Source organism: Macaca fascicularis, chromosome 1 (assembly GCF_037993035.2).
Source record: "Macaca fascicularis isolate 582-1 chromosome 1, T2T-MFA8v1.1".
Lineage (NCBI taxonomy): Eukaryota > Metazoa > Chordata > Mammalia > Primates > Cercopithecidae > Macaca > Macaca fascicularis.
The window spans coordinates 206,453,031-206,478,057 of NC_088375.1; the positions used below are offsets into that span (position 1 = coordinate 206,453,031).

At 48.0% G+C, this 25,027-nt stretch overlaps 1 protein-coding gene and 1 pseudogene across 4 annotated transcripts in view; both read right to left on the reverse strand.

The window, feature by feature from the left end:
- Positions 1–22,429, reverse strand: part of TRNAU1AP (tRNA selenocysteine 1 associated protein 1) — a 28,551-nt gene extending 6,122 nt beyond the window's left edge. The window contains exons 1-8 of one of the 4 annotated variants that reach the window (XM_005544224.5): positions 22,309–22,429; positions 21,710–21,807; positions 12,431–12,530; positions 11,765–11,817; positions 9,321–9,452; positions 6,561–6,680; positions 2,031–2,193; positions 1,459–1,492 (exon numbers count right to left, since the gene is read on the reverse strand). In XM_005544224.5, coding sequence (XP_005544281.1) covers positions 1,459–1,492; positions 2,031–2,193; positions 6,561–6,680; positions 9,321–9,452; positions 11,765–11,817; positions 12,431–12,530; positions 21,710–21,807; positions 22,309–22,335 — 727 coding nt within the window. In that variant the 5' untranslated portion in view covers positions 22,336–22,429. Of the gene's footprint in view, positions 1–1,458; positions 1,493–2,030; positions 2,194–6,560; positions 6,681–9,320; positions 9,453–11,764; positions 11,818–12,430; positions 12,531–21,709; positions 21,808–22,139 lie in introns of all 4 variants that reach the window. The other 3 variants (XM_015439630.4, XM_005544225.5, XM_005544226.5) reach the window with 3 other exon arrangements.
- Positions 20,964–21,738, reverse strand: LOC135966674 (NADH dehydrogenase [ubiquinone] 1 alpha subcomplex subunit 6-like; annotated as a pseudogene).
- Positions 22,430–25,027: the final 2,598 nt, after the last annotated feature.

Sequence of the window (25,027 nt, forward strand, 5' to 3'; positions counted from 1 at the left end):
ACTGCACCCGGCCTGGGCCTAAATATTTTTAATTAAAAAATTAATAGGGCTTGGCACAGTGGCTAACGCCTGTAATCCCAACACTTTGGGAGGCCGAGGCGGGTAGATCACGAGGTCAGGAGTTCGAGACCATCCTGGCTAACACGGTGAAACCCCATCTCTACTAAAAATACAAAAAATTATCTGGGCGTGGTGGCGGGCGCCTGTAGCCCCAGCTACTTGGGAGTCTGAGGCAGGAGAATGGCGTGAACCCAGGAGGCAGAGCTTGCAGTGAGCCGAGACTGCGCCACTACACTCCAGCCTGGGTGACGGTGCGAAGACCCCAACTCAAAAAAAAAAAAATTAATAATGGGCTGGGGGCAGTGGCTCACGCCTGTAATCCCAGCACTTTGGGAGGCCGAGGCAGGCAAATCACAAAGTCAAGAGTTTGAGACCAGCCTGGCCAAGATGGTGAAACCCTGTCTCTACTAAGAACACAAAAATTAGCTGGGCATGGTGGCATATGGCTGAAATCCCAGCTCCTTGGAAGGCTGAGGCAGGAGAATCACCTGAACCCGGGAGGTGGAGGTTGCAGTGAGCCGAGATTGCACCATTGCACTCCAGCCTGGGTGACAGAGCAAGACTCTGCCTTAAAAAAAAATAAAGAAAGAAAAAATTAATAATGGCTATTACTATGTTGCAGGATACGAGGAGATTTTCAATTTCATTATACTTTACTATATTTTCCAAATTTTCCATGCCGACTATGACTTAAAAATCAGGAAAATATGTCATTTAAAATATACTGAAAAACAGAAAAAAAAATAAAAGAAAAAAGAGTTTTACAAACAGTCAAATAAATAAAAGGTAACAGTATTATCGGCCAGGTGCAGTGGCTTACGCCTGCAATCCCAGCACTTTGGGAGGCTGAGGTGGGCGGATCACCTAAGGTCGAGTTTGAGACCGGCCAAGCCAACATGGAGAAACTCCATCTCTACTAAAACTACAAAAAAATTAGTCAGGCATGGTGGCGCATGCCTGTAATCCCAGCTACTCGGGAGGCTGAGGCAGGAGAATCGCTTGACCCTGGGAGGCGGAGGTGGCGGTGGGCTGAGATCGCGCCATTGCACTCCAGTCTGGGCAACAAGAGTGAAACTCCATCTCAAAAAAAAAAAAAAAAAAAAGGTAACAGTATTATCGTTAGAGGCCCACATACTACCAGGATAGAATGCCCCATGTCAAGGGGGTGATGGGCTCTCCTGGAGCTGCCTGTCCCAGGCTCTCTGGGATCCACACTCACACCTCTGGGTAACACTCGACACATCTTACCATAATTACATATTCATCTGGCTCTCTAACCAGAATGTAAGTTCTTCCAGAGCAGAATTTATCTTGTCTTCCCTCTAGCTGAGAGCACAGTGCCAGCCAGAGCAGTCACCTGATAATGGCTGACAGAGTAAGGAACGCATGAACCCTTACCTTCCAATGCATCATCTCCAACTTCTTCATATGTCTGCCAAGAGACCAGAGATGTGGGTTAGGGGGATGGTGAAATCCTGGTCCAGGACCACAATGGCTTATTTATTTTATTTTAATTTTTTTGAGGTGGAGTCTAGCTCTGTCACCCAGACTGGAGTGCAGTGGTGTGATCTTGGCTGACTGCAACATCTGCATCCCAGTGGCAAGTGATTCTCCTGCCTCCGCCTCCTGAGTAGCTGGGATTATGGGCGCCTGCCACTATGCTCAGCTAATTTTTGTATTTTTGGTAGAGACAGGGTTTCACCATGTTGGCCAGGCTGGTTTTGAACTCCTGACCTCAGGTGATCCACCTGCCTCGGCCTCTGAAAGTGCTACTAGGATTACAGGTGTAAGTCACCGTGCCCGACCCACAATGGCTTATTTTAACAAGAGGAACTGGACTGCTTCAACTTTCCCTATTTTTCTGAAGCCCAAGCCCCTGTCCTGTCCTTACCAATCCCATCTTAGAGAATCACCTGTTTCTAGTGGAGAAACACAACCCAAGGGGACCAGTCTTGTCCAATCATGGTTACCTGCATGGTGCTCTGGGTATAGCCATACTGGGGGTAACTGTAGCTGTAGCTGCCTGTGTTCTGGTCATAGCCCCACTGAGCATAGTAGTTCTGGTACTGCTGATAATACTGGTTGTAGCTGTAACTGTACATCTGACTATATTCCACTGGCTTTACACGGCTCCTTAAATGAAGACAGAAACAAAAATAAACATAAGCAAACATTTCCATAACACTGCCCATGTGGCCAGAGACTATTTTAAGTGCTTCATACTGATTAACTTTTTTTTTTTTTTTTTTGAGACAGTCTTGCTCTGTCGCCCAGGCTGGAGTGCAGTCACGTGATCTCAGCTCACTGCAACCTCTGCTTCCCGTGTTCAAGCGATTCTCCTGCCTCAGCCTCCTGAGTAGCTGGGATTACAGGTGTGTGCCACCATGCCTGGCTAATTTTTTGTATTTTTAGTAGAGACAGGGTTTCACCATGTTAGCCAGGCTGGTCTGGATCTCCTGACCTTGTGATCCGTCCTCCTCAGCCTCCCAAATTGCTGGGAGCCTGGCCACCAATGAACACTTTTAATCCTAAAAACAACCATATGCAATAAGTGTATCAATATTCCTATTTTAGAGATGAGGAAACTGAGGAATAGAGAGGTTAAGTAATTTGTCCAAAGTCACACAGCTAATATGAGAGTATGGCTCCAAGGACCATGCTTGTAATACAGGAGGTTTTAATGGATAGGTTTGTCTCTCTTACCAAACTTTGTCAGAACTGGCAAAAGGATATCCTGTTTAAAAAAAAAAAAAGAGGCCGGGCGCGGTGGCTCAAGCCTGTAATCCCAGCACTTTGGGAGGCCGAGGCGGGCGGATCACAAGGTCAGGAGATCGAGACCACAGTGAAACCCCATCTCTACTAAAAATACAAAAAAAAAAATTAGCCGGGCGCGGTGGCGGGCGCCTGTAGTCCCAGCTACTCAGGAGGCTGAGGCAGGAGAATGGCGGGAACCCGGGAGGCGGAGCTTGCAGTGAGCCGAGATCGCACCACTGCACTCCAGCCTGGGCAACAGCGTGAGACTCCGTCTCAAAAAAAAAAAAAAAAAAAAAAAAAGGGCTGGGCGCGGTGGCTCACGCCTGTAATCCCAACACTTTGGGAGGTGGAGGCAGGTGGATCACCTGAGGTCAGGAGTTTAAGACCAGCCTGGACAACATGGTGAAACCCCATCTCTACTAAAAATACAAAAAATTAGCTGGGTGTGGTGGCACGCCTGTAATCCCAGCTACTTGTGAGGCTGAGGCAGGAGAATCGCTTGAACCTGGGAGACAGAGGTTGCACTGAGCCTAGACTGCGCCACTGGACTCCAGTCTGCGCAATAAAAGTGAAACTGTTTCAAAAAAAAAAAGAAAAGAAATGATGGACAGATGTGGAAGGCTAAGGCAGGAGAATCGCTTGATCCTGGGAGGCCCAGCTAATTTTCGTACTTTTAGTACAGATGGGATTTCACCATGTTGGTCAGGGTGGTCTTGAACTCCTGGCCTCAAGTGATCCACCCAAGTCAGCCTCCCAAAGTGCTGGGATTACAGGCATGAGCCACGGCGCTCCTCCTTTTATTTTTATTATTTATTTATTTATTTTTGAGACGGAGTGTCACTCTGTCGCCCAGGCTAGAGTGCAGTGGAGTGATCTCGGTTCACTGCAAGCTCCTCCTCCTGGGTTCACGCCATTCTCCTGCCTCAGCCTCCCGAGTAGCTGGGACTACAGGAGCCCACCACCACGCCCGGCTAATTTTTTTGTGTGTATTTTTTTTTTTTTTTTTTTTGAGACAGAGTCTGGCTCTGTCGCCCGGGCTAGAGTGCAGTGGCCGGACCTCAGCTCACTGCAAGCTCCGCCCCCCGGGTTTACGCCATTCTCCTGCCTCAGCCTCCTGAGTAGCTGGGACTACAGGCGCCCGCCGCCTCGCCCGGCTAGTTTTTTGTATTTTTTAGTAGAGACGGGGTTTCACCGTGTTCGCCAGGATGGTCTCGATCTCCTGACCTCGTGATCCGCCCGTCTCGGCCTCCCAAAGTGCTGGGATTACAGGTTTGAGCCACCGCGCCCGGCCTTTGTGTGTATTTTTAGTAGAGATGGGGTTTTACCATGTTAGCCAGGATGGTCTCAATCTCCTGCCCTCATGATCCGCCCGCCACAGCCTCCCAAAGTGCTGGATTACAGGCGTGAGCCACCACACCTGGCCTTTTATTTTGTTTTTTAAGAGACAGGGTCTCACTCTGTTGCCTGGGCTGGAGTGCAGTAGAGTGATCATAGCTCACTGTAACCTTGAACTCCTAGGCTCAATCAATTCTCCCACTTCAGCCACCAGAGCAGCTGGGACTACAGGAGCACACCAAGAACAGCTAATTTAATGTTTTTATATAGTAATTTACAACGAATAACATTTTTGGGGGAAGTCACTAAGCCTGATCTTCAATGTCTTAAACACAGTTAAACCATAAAGAACCCCTAAATCATTGCTTTAAAAAACATGGCCATTTGGCTGCACACAGTGGCTCAGGCCTGTATTCCCAGCACTTTGAGAGGCCGAGGGAGGCAAATCATCTTAGGTCAGAAGGTCAAGACCAGCCTGGACAACATGTGAAACCCTGTCTCTACTAAAAATACAAAAATTAGCTGGGCATGGTGGTACATGCCTGTAGTCCCAGCTACTCGGGAGGTTAAGGCAGGACAATCGCTTGAACCCAGGAGGTGGAAGCTGAAGTGAGTCGAGATCATGCCACTGCACTCCAGCCTGGGCAACAGAGCAAGACTCCACCTCAAAAAAAAAAAAAAAAAAATTGGTTCAACTTCTCTTTTTTTTTGTTTTTGAGACAGTCTTGCTCTGTCACCCAGGCTGGAGTACAGTGGCGTGATCTCGGCTCACTGTAACTCCGCCTCCCGGGTTCACGCCATTCTCCTGCCTCAGCCTCCTGAGTAGCTGGGACTACAGGTGCCTGCCACCACACCCAGCTAATTTTTTTAATTTTTAGTAGAGATGGGGTTTCACTGTGTTAGCCAGGATGGTCTTGATATCCTGACCTCATGATCCACCCACCTTGGCCTCCCAAAGTGCTGGGGTTACAGGCGTGAGCCACCACACCCAGCTAATTCAACTACTCTTAGGGTAGAGTTTGGTTCAGCGTTTCTCAGCCCTGGATCTATTGACATGGAGGGGTGGGAGGCTGTCCTATGAATTGCAGGATGTTTAACAGCATCCTTGGCCGATACCCACTAGGTGCCATTATTAGTACATCCTTGGTTGTGATAACCAAAAATGTCTCCAGATGTTGTCAATGTCCCCTGGGAGGCAAAATCATTCCAATTGAGAATCATTAATTTGGCTAAAGGATAAAAGATCTGGCTGGGCACAGTGGCTTACACCTGTAATCCCAACACTTTGGGAGACCAAGGTGGGCAGATTACTTGAGCCCAGGAATTCGAGACCAGCCTGGGCAACAAAGCAACACCCTATCTCTACAAAAAATACAAAAATTTGCCAAGCATGGTGGTGTGCACCTGTAGTACCAGCTAATCAGAAGTCTGAGATGGGAGGATCACCTGAGCCTGGGGAGGTCGAGGCTGCAGTGAACCATGATCTCCAGCCTGGGTGACTTTGAGGCCCTGTCTCAGGGAAAAAACAAACAAACAAAAAATCCTACTCAGAGAAAAGTTCGGAGTTGTAAGGGAAAAAGATTTTCTACCTAGCATGACAGGTATGATAGTGAAGTATATAATGTTCTATAGAGTGTCTGGAATATTTTTCTTTTTTATTTGAGACGGAGTCTTGCTCTGTCGCCCAGGCCAGAGTGCACTGACGCCATCTTGGCTCACTGCAACCTCCGCCACCCAGGTTCAAGCGATTCTCCTGCCTCAGCCTCCTGAATCGTTGGGACTACAGGCATGCACCACCATGCCCGGCTAAGTTTTGTATTTTTAGTAGAGATGAGGTTTTGCCATGTTGGCCAGGCTGGTCTCGAACTCCTGACCTCAGGTGATCTGCCCACCTCAGCCTCCCAAAGTGCTGGGGTTACAGGCGTGAGCCACTGCGCCTGGCGGAGTGTCTGGAATATTAATTCTTATCCATTCCCACAGCATGGAACACTCACAAGAGGGTTGCAGTTTCATTAATATAAATAAGGCTAAAACCAGAAGTGATTTTTTTCCCTTTGCTCAAATATTATTAATTCTATGAATAAGTTCCCAACAGTGGGACTACTGGGCAAAGAGCAAGGACATCAGGTATGGACAGCCAAACAGCTTTTCCAATGCTGTCACCAGTATGTCTAAATGCATCAGCCTTTCCAAATCATACTCTATCCCCAACTGTAAGTTTCTGCAGGAGTGGGGCTAGTTCAACTCCAGCACCCACGGCCCGGCAAACAGCAGGCATTCAGTACTTGTGACTTGAATTGAATCCCCCTTCAGCCTCCCATCCAGCGTATGGATGCCTTGATTCTCAGCAAACAAAAGAGGAGTGTCTGGCGGGGAGTCTAGAGTCTCTCTACCTTCCCTGCAGGACTCACGCTTTAGGGATTGCCACGCTCAGCCGCACAGGCTTAGCCCCCAGTCCCACTGCTCCCTGGCACTCCGTCAGGGCTCGCTTCTGTTCCAGTTCATCTGTGAATTTCACAAAACCATAACCCCTGCATGAAAAAAATAAACAATTTAGATCACAAATGTGATGAAAGTCTAACAATGGACACATGAAAAAGAAGTAAAGGTAAGAAGGTGGGCAGGAATGTAGAAAGGAAAAGAGGCTGAGGAGAGAGAGAGAGAGTCCATTAAACTAGAGGAAGAAAGGAGAGTCCCATCAACGGGTGTCCACATAGTGTCAAGATTCAAGTACAGACGATTCTAAGATCTACAGGAACTCCCACATTCAGTTCACCATCCTCCTTGACACCTTCACCCCTGGGGAACATTCCCAAACAGGAGCTTCCCTGACACCCTGCTGGAAAGTAGCTAATAGAAGAAAATTCAGCAAATATTTACAGTCTGCCCTGTATGCCAGGCACTGCGCTAGACACAGGATGCAGCAGTCACAGAAAGACAACGTTCCTGCTCTCCTGAGCTCTAATTCTAGCAGCGGGATAAATTACTGCAAGCTAACATTTAATAAATATTTATTGTCCTAGCACTGTGCTGAGCATTTTCTTTTTCTTTTTTTTTTTTGAGATGGAGTTTTGCTCATGTTTCAAAACTCCATCCAGGCTGAAGTGCAAAAGCATGATCTCGGCTCACTGCAACCTCTGCCTCCTGGATTCAACCAATTCTCCTGCCTCAGCCTCCCTAGTAGCTGGGGTTACAGGCACCTGCCACCAAGCCCAGCTAATTTTTTTTTTTTTTTTTGAGATGGAGTCTCACTCTATCGCCCAGGCTGGAGTGCAGTGACGCATCTGGGCTCACTGAAAGCTCCTCCTCCTGGGTTCACACCATTCTCCTGCCTCAGCCTCCCGAGTAGCTAGGACTACAGGCACCCGCCACCAAGCCCAGTTGATTTTTTGTAATTTTTTTTGTAGAGACAGGGTTTCACCGTGTTAGCCAGGATGGTCTCAATCTTCTGACCTTGTGATCCTCCTGCCTCGGCCTCTCAAAGTGCTGAGATTACAGGCATGAGCCACCATACCCGGCCTGTATTTCTTTTAAAGTAGAGATAGGATTTCACTATGTTGGCCAGGCTGGTCTTGAACTCCTGACCTCAGGTGATCTGCCCACCTTGGTCTCCCAAAGTGTTGGGATTACAGGCATGAGCCACCGCGCCCAACCTGTGCTGAGCATTTTCTCAGGGTGATCTCATCAAACTGTCTTAACAATTCCACGAAAGTGGTATCCACATTTACTGAAGAGGTAACCAATTCAGGGAGATTTAACAGCTTGCCCAAAGTCATAGCAGAAGCATGATTCAAGCCACACCTGTTGGACTGTCAAAGCCTGAACATGTAACTACCATACTGATCAAGAATGAGCCTTTCTTGAGGTTTTTCTATTTCCATTTTTTTCTTCTTTTGAGAGGGAGTCTCGCTGTTACCCAGGCTGGAGCACAGCTGCGTGATCTCAGCTCACTGCAACCTCTGCCTCCTGGATTCAAGCAATTCTGCCTTAGCCTCCCAAGTAGCTGGGACTACAGGCGTGTGCCACCACGCCCGGCTAACTTTTGTATTTTTTTAGTAGAGATGGGGTTTTGCCATGTTAGCCAGGTTGGTTTCAAACTTCTGACCTCAGGTGATCCATCCACTTCAGCCTCCCAAAGTGCTGGGATTATAGGCGTGAGCCACTGCGCCAGGCCAACTTTTTTTTTTTTTTTTTTTTTTTAATGGAGACTGAGACTCGCTCTGTCGCCCAGGCTGGAGTGCAGAGGCATAATCTTGGCTCATTGTAACCTCTGCCTTTCAGGTTCAAGCAATTATCCTACCTCAGCCTCCCAACTAGCTGGGACTACAGGCGCACACCACTACACCTGGCTAATTTTTTGTATTTTAATAGAGACGGCATTTCACTGTGTTGCCCGGGCTGGTCTCAAACTCCTAAGCTCACGCAATCCGCCCACCTCAGCCTCTCAAAGTGTTGGGATTACAGGCATGAGCCACCACGCCCAGCCTGAAGTGGAACACTTCTTTTTTTTTTTTTTTTTTTGTGAGACGGAGTCTCGGCTGTCGTCCAGGCTGGAGTGCAGTGGCACGATCTCAGCTCACTGCAAGCTCCGCCTCCCGGGTTCACGCCATTCTCCTGCCTCAGCCTCCCGAGTAGCTGGGACTACAGGCGCCCGCCACCTTGCCCGGCTAGTTTTTTTGTATTTTTTTAGTAGAGACGGGGTTTCACTGTGTTAGCCAGGATGGTCTCGATCTCCTAACCTCATGATCCGCCGGTTTCGGCCTCCCAAAGTGCTGGGATTACAGGTTTGAGCCACCGCGCCTGGCCGTGGAACACTTCTAACTACACTGAAAGGCTCAGTAACAATAACAAGCAAAACAGCAAACACCTATAAAGCATTTCAAATGTTGACTTATTTATATTATATCCTTTAATCCTTACATCAACCCTACCAGCAGCTATTATTAATCAGTTCCATTTTACAGATGGGACTGTAAGGGTCATGGAGCCTCAATTCTACCATACTGGCATTCTCCCTCACCAGTAATGGAAATGGGATTCGAACCAGGCAGTTTGGCTCCAAAGCTTGTGGTCTTAACCGCCGTGCTGCATGGCCTTTCTAAAACATCTCCACTCAGGAGAGAAATGCTGAAACTAACACAGTTAAGCATCAGTAATAGGTAAGGCCTTACTTAGACACGCCTGTCTGGTCCAAAACCACCTTGCCTCCCCGACAGGAGGGGTAGACTTTGACGAAGAATTCATACAGCATGCCATCATCCACGTCTGGGGTCAGGTCCCCCACAAAGAGGGAATACTCAGGGCTGAGGAGAAAGAACGAGAAGATTCAGAGGCAAAGACCAAAACCCCTGCTCTGAAGAGCTCTGTTGCATATTCCAGGTAAACCTCTCCCAGGCCCGTTAAGGAACACATTTGATACGTCTACTGAATCAGGCCCTACTTTGTTTCATTAGAGCAGTTCTGGCAGAAGAGTTATAGAAATAGTCCCTGCCCCAAATCCCTCACCCACTCCACAGAACTTGTCTGACTTCAAGTATTACGTGAGTGCAGCCACCGTGTCCAGCCGATCTTTGTTATTATCTTATTTCAATTATCTTATTTCAAGTATGATACATATTCCTTATACAATAAGAATACACAAGGCCGGGCGCGGCAGCTCATGCCTGTAATCCCAGCACTTTGGGAGACCAAGGCAGGTGGATCACAAGGTCAGGATTTCAAAACCAGCCTGGCCAAGATGGTGAAACCCCGTCTCTACTAAAAATACAAAAATTAGCTGGGCGCAGTGGCAGGCGCCTGTAATCCCAGTTACTCGGGAGGCTGAGGCAGGAGAATTGCTTGAACCTGGGCGGCAGAGGTTGCAGTGAGCCAAGATTGTGCCACTGCACTCCAGCCTGGGCGACAGAGTGAGACTCCATCTCAGAAAAAAAAAAAAGAACACACAAAAGAACAGGCCAGGCGCAATGGCTCACGCCTGTAATCCCAGCACTTTGGGAGGCCGAGGCGGGCGGATCACAAGGTCAGGAGATTGAGACCATCCTGGCTAACACGGTGAAACCCCGTCTCTACTAAAAATACAAAAAATTTAGCCGGGCATGGTGGCGGGAGCCTGTAGTCCCAGTTACTCAGGAGGGTGAGGCAGGAGAATGGCGTGAACCCGGGAGGCGGAGCTTGCAGTGAGCTGAGAAAGCGCCACTGCACTCCAGCCTGGGCCACAGAGCAAGACTCCGTCTCAAAAAAAAAAAAAAAAGGCCGGGCGCAGTGGCTTAGGCCTGTAATCCCAGCACTTTGGGAAGCCGAGATGTGTGGATCACTAAGTCAGGAGATCGAGACCATCCTGGCAAACATGGTGAAACCCCGTCTCTATTAAAAATACAAAAAAATTAGCTGGGCGTGGTGGCGGGCACCTGTGGTCCCAGCTACTTGGGAGGCTGAGGCAGGAGAATGGCATGAACCCGGGGCAGGGGGAGCGGAGCTTGTAGTGAGCGGACGTCACGCCACTGCACTCCAGCCTGGGCAACAGAGCAAGACTCTGTCTCAAAAAAAAAAAAAAGAATACACAAAAGCACAAAGAAAAACAAAATTGCTATAACCCAACCACTTGAAGGCGCTCACGATAAATGCTTTGATATGTATACTTTTATCTTCTTTTCTTATGGCTTTTCTTCTAAAATGTTCATAAGTACGATCCGTCGTATTTTGTTTCTAGTATTTTTTTTCACTTTCAACATATTGCCAACATCTTGACATGTCAGTATACTGCAATATAACTTGTTAGTGGATATACAGCATCCTAACTAATGATCATAATTTAATCACTTCCCTACTATTAGGTTATTTGGGTTTTCCCCAACTTTAGTCATTATATGCAATACTTCAATGAACACATCTGAGGCTAATCTTTGCACACATCCATGAATAAACCCTGAAAAGTTGAATTATAGGGTTAATGCATCTAAATGTTTTTTAAGCTTTTGGTACAGTTTTAATGCTTTCAAATGGCAACCTGAAATTCCAATCAATTTATGTTGCTATAACAGGTCAATTCATTGGGTTTCTTTTTTGAGACAGGTTCTCACTCTGTTGCCCAGGCTGGAGTGCAGTGGCACGATCATGGCTCATGGTAGCCTTGATCATTGTAGCCCTCTCTGGGCTCAGGTGATCCTCCTGCCTCAGCCTCCTGAGTAGCTGGGACTACAGGTGCATGCCACCATGCTCAGCTAATTTTTGTATTTTCTTCTAGAGACGGGGTTTTGCCACATTGCCTAGGCTATTCTTGAACTCCTAGGCTCAGGCACTCAGCCTGTTTTGGCCTCCCAAAGTGCTGGGATTACAGGTATGAGCCACTGAACCTGGTTAACAGGGCAATTCTTATTGAATAAAACTTCAATACTGTGAGGAGTAGCAGGGTGGGAAGCCAGGGGTAGGGACCAAATACAGAAAAGCCAGGGCCTTGCATGAAGCACACCAGGAAGGTCCACCAGCGAGGAAGGGAGAAGGGCGTTGTCCTTCAGGAGGGGACCAAGTGCAGCCAAACCGGCTCCCCTCCTCCTATATGGCAGTGATGGGCACAGTGACACATGTTATGTCTGTCTAGACATGACTTTGTACCTACCTGTTATCTGGTTGTTTCCCATAAGTGGCATAGTTCAGTTTAAAACGTTTCGCCTGGAAGTTTAAAAACAAACAAACTAAAACAGAGAAAGGTGTTTCAAGAGTTGAACAATATTTGAAAAAAACTGAAATAAATTACCTTGGCCAAAACATCTCCCCCTCTCTAAGCCTCAGCTTTTTCTCCTGTATAAAATGAGGGGGTTGCACGGATGACCGCTAAGGGCACTGCCAGCTCCATGGTTCTATGAGCCCAGGTGTGCCAGCTGGTGCAGCTGTAAGCTAAGTAACTGTGGGAAGAGCAGAATGCAACTCTCTTGAAATGTGTCCTTGCTGCTGCCAGCCTATCCTAGTTTCTCAATCAGGCAAGAGGTCTATAGTTTCAAGTCTTCTGTTATGGGAGGCAGCGATGCAGAATGGAAAGGCATGGATTTGGGAGGCAACCAATCTTCAGTCTGAATCCTGGCTCTGCCATTTACTACCTGTGTTGCCTTGGGCAAGTTATTTCAATTCCCTGAGCTTCAGTTTCCTGGGCCTATAAAGATAACAATGCCTACTGTACAGGGTTGTTACAGGATTATATAAAAACAGTATACAGTAGAGATTCAATAGATGGTAGTAAGCAATGACAATAATAATGGCAACATCATCATTATCTAAATGTCCTTACAGGTGTGGCTCCTGGAAGGGGTTTCCCATTAATTTTATGCAAACACTTCTCAGCAGTGGCCAAATCTGCGAATTCTACAAAGCAGTAGCCAGCTGGGATCCTGGGAAAAAAGCAAACAGAGAAAGAAAATGGTTAAAGATAAAATGGCTCAAGATGAGGCCAGGTGCAATGGCTCACACCTATAATCCCAACAGTTTGGGAGGCTGAGGCAGGCGGATCACTCAAGGTCGGGAGTTCAAGACCAGCCTGGCCAACATGCTGAAACCCCATCTCTGCTAAAAATACAAAAATTAGCTGGGCATGGTGGCGCACACCTGTAGTCCCAGTTTACGCAGGAGGCTGAGGCAGGAGAATTGCTGTAACCCTGGAGGTGGAGGTTGCAGTGAGCTGAGATCATGCCACATTGCTCCAGCCTGAGCAACAGGCTAGTTTGCAACTTAAAAAAAAAAAAAAAAAAAAAAAAAAAAAAAAAAAAAAAAAACACAGGCTCAAGATGGGTCTTAGCCTTGAAGGGAGAAAGAAACGGTTTTCTAATCTGAGTCAACACTGTTTTTGTTCCCTGCCATACCCCAGCTCAGACCTAATTTACAAACGTGAATATAAGGATTGCCCATCTGGGCCAGTCCAAGATTCATTCATCTTTATTTATTTATTTATGAGACAGATATCAGCTCAATCTCAGCTCACCATAACCTCAGCCTCTCAGGTTCAAGCAATTATCCTCATGAATACTTGGAATTACAGGTACCCACCACCATGCCTGGCTAATTTTTGTATTTTTAGTAGAGATGGGATTTTGTCACGTTGGCCAGGCTGATCTTGAACTCCTGACCTCAGGGGATCCACCCACTTCGGCCTCCCAAAGTGCTGGGATTACAGGTGTGAGCAAAGGCACCTGGCCCCAGACTCATTTAGTAAACATTTATTTATGCATTTTATCATGTGTGAATACTCTTGCCAAAACTGTATTATGCAATCCCATCAAGCCTTTAGATCTAATAACCAGTTTCCAGGAAATTTTAGGGACAGACAATGCAAAACACCACAAGTAAACAAATGAATCCAGAAAGTATGATTTTTTTTTTTTTTCTTCCTGAGACCGAGTTTTGCTCTTGTTGCCCAGGCTGGAGTGCAATGACGCAATCTTGACTCACCGTAACCTCTGACTCCTGGGTTCAAGAGATTCTCCTGTCTCTACCTCCCAGGTTCAAGCGATTCTCCTGCCTCAGCCTCCCGAGTAGCCGGGATTACAGGCATGCACCACCATGCCCAGCTAATTTTGTATTTTTAGTAGAGATGGGGTTTCTCCATGTTGGTCAGGCTGGTATTGAACTCCCGACCTCAGGTGATCCACCCACCTCGGCCTCCCAGTTCTGGGATTACAGGCGTGAGACACCACACTCGGCCTCAGGATGTAGCATCTTATAAAGACAACTAGTCTTACCTCCTTAAAAAGCTAAACAGTATGAGGAAAGAAAGAGGTTGGCTTTTGTACATTAAAAGAGACTCAGAAAAACTAAATGCAATGCAGGTTCCTGGATTGAATTATAATTCACTAAAAAAATATTGTAGGGACAATTATAAAAATTTAAATGTAGACTTGCTATTATATGCTATTAGAGAATCACTGATAATTTTGTTAGTGTAATATAAGCATTGTGGTTACATAAGAAAATGTCCAGTTTCTGGCAAGATCGCGGAGATACTTAGCAGTGAAGGGACACAATGCGCTCTATTGCCCAGGCTGGAGTGTAGGGGCACAATATTGGCTCACTGCAACCCCCATCTCCTGGGTGCAGGGGATCCTCCTCCCTCAGCCTCCTGAGTAGCTGGGACTATAGGCACCCACCACCATGCCTGGCTAATTTTTGGATTTTCAGTAGAGATGGTGTTTCACCATGTTGGCCAGGCTGGTCTTGAATTCCTGACCTCAGGTGATCCACACACCTCGGCCTCGCAAAGCACTGGAATTGTAGGCGTGAGCCACCATGTCCAGCCTACAATTAACTTTCATATGGCTCAGGAAAAGGAATAATCAGGCAGGCGCGGTGGCTCATGCCTGTAATCCCAGCACTTTGGAAGGCTGAGGCAGGCGGATCACAAGGTCAGGAGATCAAGACCATCCTGGCTAACATGGTGAAACACCATCAGTACTGAAAAATACACAAAAAAAAATTAGCCAGGTGTGGTGGTGGGCGCCTGTAGTCCCAGCTACTCGGGAGCCTAAGGCAGGAGAATGGTGTGAACCCAGGAGGCGGAGCTTGCAGTGAGCCAAGATCGCACCACTGCACTGCACTCCAGCCAGAGCGAGACTCTGTCTCCAAATAAAAAAAAAAAAGAAAGACATTATCTAGCAAATATAGATAAATATGTTTGTTTCTTCTTTTATCTTTGTTTTTTTTTTAAGACAGAGTCTCAAAAAAACCCAATAGGCTGTACCTAACCAGGGGGTGTCTGTGAGATTCTGAGCATTCTATCTTTGAAAGAGTCACTAAGAGACATAAGTAAGAGAATATGACAACCGAAGAGATTTATACTGAAAAATGTCAAATTTTTCTTAACATCACCCTATAAAGCTATCACCAATAAAAAGATGAGCCTGGGCAAGATGGGAAAACACCACCTCTACAAAAAATACAAAAATTAGCTGGGTATGTGTGGAGTGCACCTGTAGTCCCAGCTACTTGGATGGGTGAGGCAGGAGAATTGCCTGAGCCCAGAAGGTTGAGGCTGTGGTTAGCCTTGTTCACGCAACCACACTCCAGCCTGGGCGACAAAGTGAAACCTTGTAAAAACAAAACAAAACAAACAAACAAAAGAAAACCAAATCACATAGCTGGTATGCGCCAAAGTATAGAACTGAATTCAGGACAGTCTGACTATTTATTTAAGAGACAAGGTCAGGCCGGGCGCAGTGGCTCACACCTGTAATCCCAGCACTTTGGGAGGCCGAGGCGGGCAGATCACAAGGTCAGAAGATGGAGACTATCCTGGCTAACATGGTGAAACCCCCCCTCTACTGAAAATACAAAAATTGGCCAGGCTCGGTGGCTCACACCTACAATCCCAGCACTTTGGGAGGCGGAGGCGGGCGGATTGACTGAGTTTAGGAGTTTGAGACCAACCTGGGCAACACGGTGAAACCCCATCTCTACTAAAAATACAAAAAAAAAGTTAGTCAGGCATGGTGCTGTGTGCTGTAGTCCCAGCTACTCGGGAGCCTGAGGCAGGAGAACTGCTTGAACCCGGGAGGTGGAGGTTGCAGTGAGCCGAGATCGCACCACTGCACTCCAGCCTGGGTGACACAGCGAGACTGCGTCTCAAAAACAAAAAAAATACAAAAATTAGCTAGGTGTGATGGTGTGTGCCTGTAATCCCAGCTACTCAGGAGGCTGAGGCACAAGAATCACTTGAACCTGGAGGCAGAGATTGCAGTGAGCCGAGATCACGCCACTGCACTCCAGTCTGGCGACAAAGCAAGACTTCGTCTCAAAAAATAAATAAATAAATGAATTAACCAGGCAGGCCTGGCGCGGTGGCTCATGCGTGTAATTCCAACACTTTGGGAGGCCAAGGCGGGTGGATCACGAGGTCAGGAGTTCTGACCAACATGGTGAAACCCCGTCTCCCTAAAAAAAAAAAAAATAAATAAATAAATAAATAAATAAATTAGCCAGGCATAGTGGCGCGTGCCTGTAATCCCAGCTACGTGGGAGGCTGAGGCAGGAGAACTGCTTGAATTTGGGGAGGTGGAGGTTGCAGTGAGCCACTACACTCCAGCCTGGGCAATAGAGCGAGACTCATCTCAAAAGAAAAAAAAAAAGGCAAAAATTAGGTGGGTGTTGGCCAGGTGCAGTGGCTCACGCCTGTAATCCCAGTACTTTGGGAGGCCAAGGCGGGTGGATCACAAGGTCAAGAGATCAAGACTATCTTGGCCAACACTGTGAAACGCCATCTCTACTAAAAACACAAAAATGAGCTGGGCGTGGTGGCGCGTGCCTGTAGTCCTAGCTACTCAGGAGGCTGAGGCAGGAGAATAGCTTGAACTCGAGAGGTGGAGATTACAGTGAGCTGAGATTACGCCACTGCACTCCAGCCTGGTGACAGAGCAAGACTGTCTCAAAACAAAACATCAAGATTAGAGAAAAGGAGAAAAGACCCAAGAAAAAATAATATATAATATAGCCTGGGTGACAAGAGCAAAACTCCATCTCAAAGTAAAAACAAAAAACAAAAAAGAAACATGTAAGAAATGAGAGTTCTAAATCTTATTTCAATAGAGTAAGGCTGGTCCCAGTGGCTCATGCCTGTAATTCAGCAATTTGGGAGGCCAAGGCGGACAGATCAACTGAGGTTAGGAGTTCAAGGCTAGCCTGACCAACATGGTGAAACCCCGTCTACACTAAAAATAGAAAAAATTAGGCTGGGCGCAGTGGCTCATGCCTGTAATCCCAGCACTTTGGGAGGCCGAGGCAGGCGGAGATCAGGAGATTGAGACCATCCTGGCTAACACAGTGAAACCCCATCTCTACTAAAAATACAAAAAATTAGCTGGATGTGGTGGCACATGCCTGCAGTCCCAGGTACTCAGGAGGCTGAGGCAGGAGAATTACTTGAACCTGGGAGGCAGAGGTTGCAGAGAGCTGAGATCGCACCACTGCACTCCTGCCTGGGTGACACAGCAAGACTCCGTCTCAAAAAAAAAAGAGCCAGGCGTGGTGGCAGGCACTTGTAATTCCCAGCTACTGGACAGTCTCAGACAGGAGAATGGCTTGAACCCAGGAGGTGGAGGTGGCAGTGAGCCAAGATTGTGCCACTGCACTCCAGCCTGGGCAACAGAGCGAGACTACACCTCAGAAAAAAAAAAAAAAGATTAAAATGTGAGAATCTATGCCAGTGTTTTATTTATTTATTTATTTTTGTGACAAAGTCTCCTTCTGTCACCCAGGCTAGAGCGCAGTGGCACGATCTCAGCTCACTGCAACCTCCGCCTCCTGGGTTCCAACGATTCTCCTGCCTCAGCCTCCCAAGTAGCTGGAACAATAGGTGTGTGTCACCACACCTGGCTAATTTTTGTATTTCTTTTAGTAGAGACGGGATTTCACCATGTTGTCCAGGCTGGTCTCAAATTTCTGACCTCAAGTGATCTGCCCGCTTCAGCCTCCCAAAGTGGTGGGATTACAGGTATGAGCCACTGTGCCCAGCCTATGCCAGTGTTTTAAAAAGTAGAAAGTGTTACAGAGGGGGAGGAGGGAGGGATGGAATTGGGAGTTATACCTGATGTTAAATGATGAGTTGATGGGTGCTGACGAGTTGATGGGCGCAGCACACCAACATGGCACAAGTATACATGTGTAACAAACCTGCACGTTGTGCACATGTACCCTAGAACTTAAAGTATAATAAAAAATAATAATAATAAGGCCGGGCGCGGTGGCTCAAGCCTGTAATCCCAGCACTTTGGGAGGCCGAGACGGGCGGATCACGAGGTCAGGAGATCGAGACCATCTTGGTGAACACAGTGAAACCCCGTCTCTACTAAAAAAAAATACAAAAAACTAGCCAGGCAAGGTGGCGGGCACCTGTAGTCCCAGCTACTCGGGAGGCTGAGGCAGGAGAATGGCGTAAACCCGGGAGGCGGAGCTTGCAGTGAGCTGAGATCCAGCCACTGCACTCCAGCCTGGGTGACAGAGCAAGACTCCGTCTCAACAACAACAACAATAATAATAATAATAATAGTAAAGAAAGTGTTACAGAATGAATTTTCATACCAGTAGCTAATTATCTGGGGTTTTCTGCTTAGAAGAGCAAGAAGAGAAATATTTAGGTGGGCATGATTTACCAGTCAGAAAAATCTTTTCCTAGGTAATAGATATCTTTCAAATGTCTTTCAAATGTCTTACAAAGTATTTCTTACATTGAAAGAATATCTTTCTTACATTGAAAGATATGTCTTACATTTAAGATATGTCTTACAATGTAAGAATATCTTTCTTACATTGAAAGAATGTCTTACATTCTTTCTTACATTGAAAGATATCTTGGCCGGGCGCGGTGGCTCAAGCCTGTAATCCCAGCACTGTTGGAGGCCGAGATGGGCGGATCACGAGGTCAGGAGATCGAGACCATCCTGGCTAACACGGTGAAACCCCGTCTCTACTAAAAAATACAAAAAACTAGCCGGGCGCGGTGGCGGGCGCCTGTAGTCCCAGCTACTCCGGAGGCTGAGGCAGGAGAATGGCGTGAACCCGAGAGGCGGAGCTTGCAGTGAGCTGAGATCCTGCCACTGCACTCCAGCCTGGGCGGCAGAGCGAGACTCCGTCTCAAAAAAAAAAAAAAAAAAAAAGAAAGATATCTTTCAAATGTCTTACAAAGTATCTTTCAAATGTCTCATCTCTACTTTTAAACCATTTGATGTTTTAGCAGGCCACCTGTAGTAGAGTACCTAGAAAAGAGTGGCTGCTCGATAAACACTAGCAAAAGGATAATTCCCTAAGGAAAACTAAGACCTCAAAGAGAAAGAAGAAAATGGAGGCAATAGAGCACCACTATCTGAAAATATTGTGTATTTGGTTTTGTTTACTTATTTATTGTCTCATTCCCCACTAGAATGTAGTAAACTCCATGAGCAGGGGCTATATCTGGATTATTTCAGCCAGGAATCTAGAACAGTAGCACATAGCAGTATCTCTGCAAACAATTTTTTTTTTTTTTGAGATGGAGTTTCGCTCTTATTGCCCAGACTGGAGTGCAATGGCTCAATCTCAGTTCACTGCAACCTCCACCTCCCAGGTTCAAGCGATTCTCCTGCCTCAGCCTCCCAAGTAGCTGGGATTACAGGCATGCACCACCACGCCCGGCTAATTTCTGTATTTTTAGTAGAGATGGGGTTTCTCCATGTTGGTCAGGCTGGTCTCCAACTCCTGACTTCAGGTGATCTGCCCTCCTTGCCTCCCAGACTGCTGGGATTACAGGTGTGAGGCACCCCGCCTGGCCTCCACAATTTTTTAAATGAATAGCATAAGAGTTAAGGGCCCTCATGAGCTTTCAGGATAGACTCAAATTCAAGTCCTGATTTGTTATTATAATTTTTTTTTTTTTGTGGGGGACGGAGTATCGCTCTGTCACCCAGGCTGGAGTGCAGTGGTGCAATCTCAGTTCACTACAAGCTCCGCCTCCCGCGTTCAAGTGATTCTCCTGACTCAGCCTCCCAAGTAGCTGGGATTATAGGCACCTGCCACCACTTCTGGCTTTTCGTATTTTTTTTTTTTTTTTTTTTTTTTTTTTGAGACGGAGTCTTGCTCTGTCGCCCAGGCTGGAGTGCAGTGGCCGGATCTCAGCTCACTGTAAGCTCCGCCTCTCGGGTTCACGCCATTCTCCTGCCTCAGCCTCCCGAGTAGCTGGGACTACAGGCGCCCGCCACGGCGCCCGGCTAGTTTTTTGTATTTTTTTAGTAGAGACGGGGTTTCACCGTGTTAGCCAGGATGGTCTCGATCTCCTGACCTCGTGATCCGCCCGTCTCGGCCTCCCAAAGTGCTGGGATTACAGGCTTGAGCCACCGCGCCCGGCCTTTTTTTTTTTTTTTTTTTTGAGACGGAGTCTTGCTCTGTCGCCTAGGCTGGAGTGCAGTGGCCCGATCTCGGCTCACTGCAAGCTCCGTCTCCCGGGTTCACACCATTCTCCTGCCTCAGCCTCCGAGTAGCTGGGACTACAGGCGCGCACCACCACGCCCGGCTAATTTTTTGTATTTTTAGTAAAGACGGGGTTTCACCGTGTTAGCCAGGATGGTCTCGATCTCCTGACCTTGTGATCCGCCCGCCTCGGCCTCCCAAAGTGCTGGGATTACAGGCGTGAGCCACCGCGCCCGGCAGCTTTTTGTATTTTTAGTAGAGAGACGGGATTTCACCGTGTTAGCCAAGATGGTCTCCATGTCCTGACCTCGTGATCTGCCTGCCTCGGCTTCCCAAAGTGCTGGGATTACAGGTGTAAGCCACCGCGCCAGGCTTTATTGTAACTCTTAATTAAGCCTCTTCATAATAGTACTTACTTACCTCAGAAGTGTCTGAGGTTTTAAGAAGATAATAAATGTAAAGTGCTTATTACTCAGCAGATAGTAATCTGACTATACTTACTGAGCATATGCTATATGCCAGACACTGTCCTAATGATGAATGTGAATTAACTCATTTAATCCTCACCATAACTCTAGGAGATACGTGTTATTATTATTTCCATTTTTATACTCAAAGCGAATGAGACAGAGCAGTTAAGTAACTTACCCAAGATCATAGAGTAGAAATAGTTTTAAAACCCAGTCTCGCTTGAGTCCTGCCTTTTGTTTTTTGTTTTTTTTTTTTGAGACAGAGTTTTCCTCTTCTTGCCCAGGCTGGAGTACAGTGGCACAATCTCGGCTCACTGCAACCTCCACCTCCGTTGTTCAAGCGATTCTCATGCCTCAGCCTCCCCAGTAGCTGGGATTACAGGTGCCTGCCAACATACCCAGCTAATTTTTGTATTTTTAGTAGAGACGGGGTTTCTTTTTTTTTTTTGACCATCGTATAGTGAGTTTATTTGTGCTCTAAAATAATATCAACATGCACCTTTCCACTGAGTGACTTCATGGGTCATGGCCAACAGAGAACTTGGATAGGAAATCCTTCGGCCTTGGCGCTTCTGTTTCATGGAAGAACCGCATAACATGTGTCCGCTGCTTCCATACTTTGTTTCTTCCAGTTCCATCTTTCCCTTAATGACCAGAAGATCAACCACCCTGGGGTCTTCATAAACATTTCTCGGACTTTATCCCGTCCCATTTGACAGTGATGTCCAGCTGGAATTGGTGTACAGTGTTCGGCACCTCCCGATACCAGGCGCGGCAGAGCTCGCGCACCCTCCGCTTGGCCTCGTTCATGTCCCGACTGAAAATGGGCTTCACAAAGGTGCTGGCGGTAGAGGCAGCTTGGCGGACGCCGCTCCCCGCCATCTTGCCGAAGTATCCACTCCCCAGATGGGGTTTCACCATGTTGCCCAGGGTGGTCTCAAACTCCTGACCTCGGCCTCCCAAAGTGCTGGGATTACGGTGTGACCCACCACGCCTGGCAAGTCCTGCCCTTAAGCTACATGCTATTCTTCCACTCATTAGGACCTCAAAATGTTAGCCGTTATAATTTTACAGTGACTATCACTAGGGGTAGTGAGAAGCCATGACTACAAGGTTTACATTCTCGTACATGACAGCTGCAACGAGATGTATTAAGAGAGACCTGAGATGAGACTTACCCAGTGAGGCGGTTTCGGATAATTTTGACGCTCATTACCGTCTCCCCCATGGTGGCAAAAGCTCTGGAGATGAAGTTCTCATCCATGTAGGGTTCCAGCTGCGTAAAAACAAGAGCGCAGCGGCTCAGGCTGGCAGCCGGGCTTCCCACTCCGGGTTCCAGAGCCCCTCTCCGTCAGCCCAGGGCTGGCTACGCGCCGCTGGGGGAGCGAGCGGCGAGGTTCGCCTCCGCTGAGCGGCCCGAAACCCCAGCTCCTTTGGTTCAAGCTTGCCCCCCTTTAGGGAGCCTCCCCTTGGACCTAGAAACCCCACTCCTTCGGTCCTAAAACAGCGCGCCTCAGTTCTTGGATTCGTCCCATTCTATGTCCCCAAAGCACCACCTTTCCCTCCCACGAACCCAGGTGGGGCCCCAGGACCCCTAGCCTCACGGACTCAGCTTTTTCACTTAGATGCTGGAATCCGCTTCTGTGTCACCAAAAAGAACCCGGTCACACGTCTCCCCTTTTTGGGATCCCAAGTCCCCTCCTCCTCAGACACTTCCTCCTTCGCGAAACCCAGATGCTTCCTCGTCCTCAGACCCGGGACTACTACCCTCACTCACGTCGCCCATCCACAGGCTGGCCGCCATGCCCGCGCACCCGGGTGGGGCTTTGCGGGAGGGGCTCTGCGGGCGGGGCTCAAAGGCCCGCGCGGGCGCCAATGCTGGCTGCAGAGACCGCTACAGAGCATGCGCCTCCGACGCCTTCTGCGCAGGCTCCCGAGCTCAGCGGCCAGCGTCCGGCCGGGTGTTCAGCTCCGAGTTTTTCCAGCAACCCGCTGAGCGCGGGGCTTCCGGATCGCGGTGGGCGGAGTTCAGGCTGGAATGGGGCGGGCCAGATACCACCTTTCCCAGGCGGCTGGGTTACCTGGGTTTATTTCTGACTTTATATATTTAGAAAACAAACAAAACCACACACACACATACACTCTCTTTTGACTTCATATAGAAAACAAAACCACACACACATATACACACACATATAATTACAACATTAATATATGCTCGTTAGGGCCGGGCACGGTGGCTCACGCCTGTAATCCCAGCACTTTAGGAGGCGGAGGCGGGCGGATCACGAGGTCTAGAAATCAAGACCATCCTGGCCAACAGGGGGAAACCCCGTCTCTACTAAAAGTACAAAAATTAGCTGGCGTGGTGGTGCGCGCTGGTAGTGGAAGCTGCTCGGAAGACTGAGGCAGGAGAATCACTTAAACCCAGGGGGCGGAGGTTACAGTGAGCCGAGATCGTACCATTGCACTCCAGCCTGGTGACAGAGCGAGAGTCCGTCTCAAATATATATATATATATATATATGCTCGTTATATATATGCTCGTTATTTTATATATATATATATATATATGCTCGTTACTTGGGTTTATTTCTTTTTTTTTTTTTTTTTTGAGACGGAGTCTCGCTCTGTAGCCCAGGCTGGAGTGCAGTGGCCGGATCTCAGCTCACTGCAAGCTCCGCCTCCCGGGTTCACGCCATTCTCCTGCCTCAGCCTCCGGAGTAGCTGGGACTACAGGCGCCCGCCACCTCGCCCGGCTAGTTTTTTGTATTTCTTAGTAGAGACGGGGTTTCACCGTGTTATCCAGGATGGTCTCGATCTCCTGACCTCGTGATCCACCCGTCTCGGCCTCCCAAAGTGCTGGGATTACAGGCTTGAGCCACCGCGCCCAGCCTTTTTTTTTTTTTTTTTGAGGCGGAGTCTCGCTCTGTCGCCCAGGCTGGAGTGCAGTGGCGCGATCTCCGCTCACTGCAAGCTCCGCCTCCCGGGTTCCCGCCATTCTCCTGCCTCAGCCTCCCGAGTAGCTGGGACTACAGGCGCCGCCACCACGCCCGGCTAATTTTTTTGTTTTTTTTTTTTTTTTTTTTTAGTGGAGACGGGGTTTCATTGTGTTAGCCAGGATGGTCTCGATCTCCTGACCTCGTGATCCGCCCGCCTCGGCCTCCCAAAGTGCTGGGATTACAGGTTTGAGCCACCGCGCCCGGCCACTTGGGTTTATTTCTGACTTTATATATTTAGAAAACAAGGCCGGGCACTGTGGCTCACGCCTGTAATCCCAGCACTTTGGGAGGCCGAGACGGGAGGATCAAGAGGTCAGGAGATCGAGATCATCCTGGCCAACATGGTGAAACCCCTGTCTCTACTAAAAATAAAAAATTAGGCCAGACGCGGTGGCTCACACCTGTAATCCCAGCACTTTGGGAGGCCGAGGAGAGCGGATCACTAAGTCGGGAGATCGAGACCATCCTGGCAAACATGGTGAAACCCCGTCTCTACTAAAAATACAAAAAAATTAGCCGGGCGTGGTCGCGGGCACCTGTGGTCCCAGCTACTTAGGAGGCTGAGGCAGGAGAATGGCATGAACCTGGGAGGCCGAGATCGCGCCACTGCACTCCAGCCTGGGCGACAGAGCGATACTCCATCTCAAAATAAATAAATAAATAAATAAATAAAAATGAAAATAAAAATAAAAATAAAGGCCGGGCGCGGTGGCTCACGCCTGTAATCCCAGCACTTTGGGAGGCCGAGACGGGCGGATCACGAGGTCATGAGATCGAGACCATCCTGGCTAACACTGTGAAACCCCGTCTCTACTAAAAACACAAAAAATTAGCCGGCGCGGTGGCGGGCACCTGTAGTCCCAGCTACTCGGGAGGCTGAGGCAGGAGAATGGCGTGAACCGGGGAGGCGGAGCTTGCAGTGAGCAGAGATGGTGCCACTGCACTCCAGCCTGGGCTAGAGTGCGAGACTCAGTCTCAAAAAAAACCAAAAAAATAAAACAAAACAAAAAAAACTGCTGATACAAGCGCGTCAAAAAAAGTTAAAATCTCTCTTTTGACAACCCGGTTCCACTACCTGCCTGCTGTTACCAGGGGTTCTTGGGCTCTCAATGCAACAGAAATTAACATGAAGCTAAAAGAGTTTTCCCAGACAAATCTTCATTGGAGCTTATGCCTGGGTATAAGGGAGGCAGCACAAGAGAGCGAGAATTCCCTGACTCTCCGAAAAGAGTTAGTTGAGATTTTTTATTAGGCAAAGCACGTAAAGTGATATCAAGGGTAAGGTATACAGGCTGGGCAGGACAAAGCTTATGAGGGTGGGATATGCAGGTCAGCATATCCTGTTGTAATGATTATCTTTTTTTATTTTTGAGACTGAGTATTCCTTTGTTGCCCAGGCTGGAGTGCAATGGCACAATCTCGGCTCACTGCAACCTCTGCCTCCTGGATTCTAGTTATTCTCCTGCTTTGCCTCCTGAGTAACTGGGATTACAA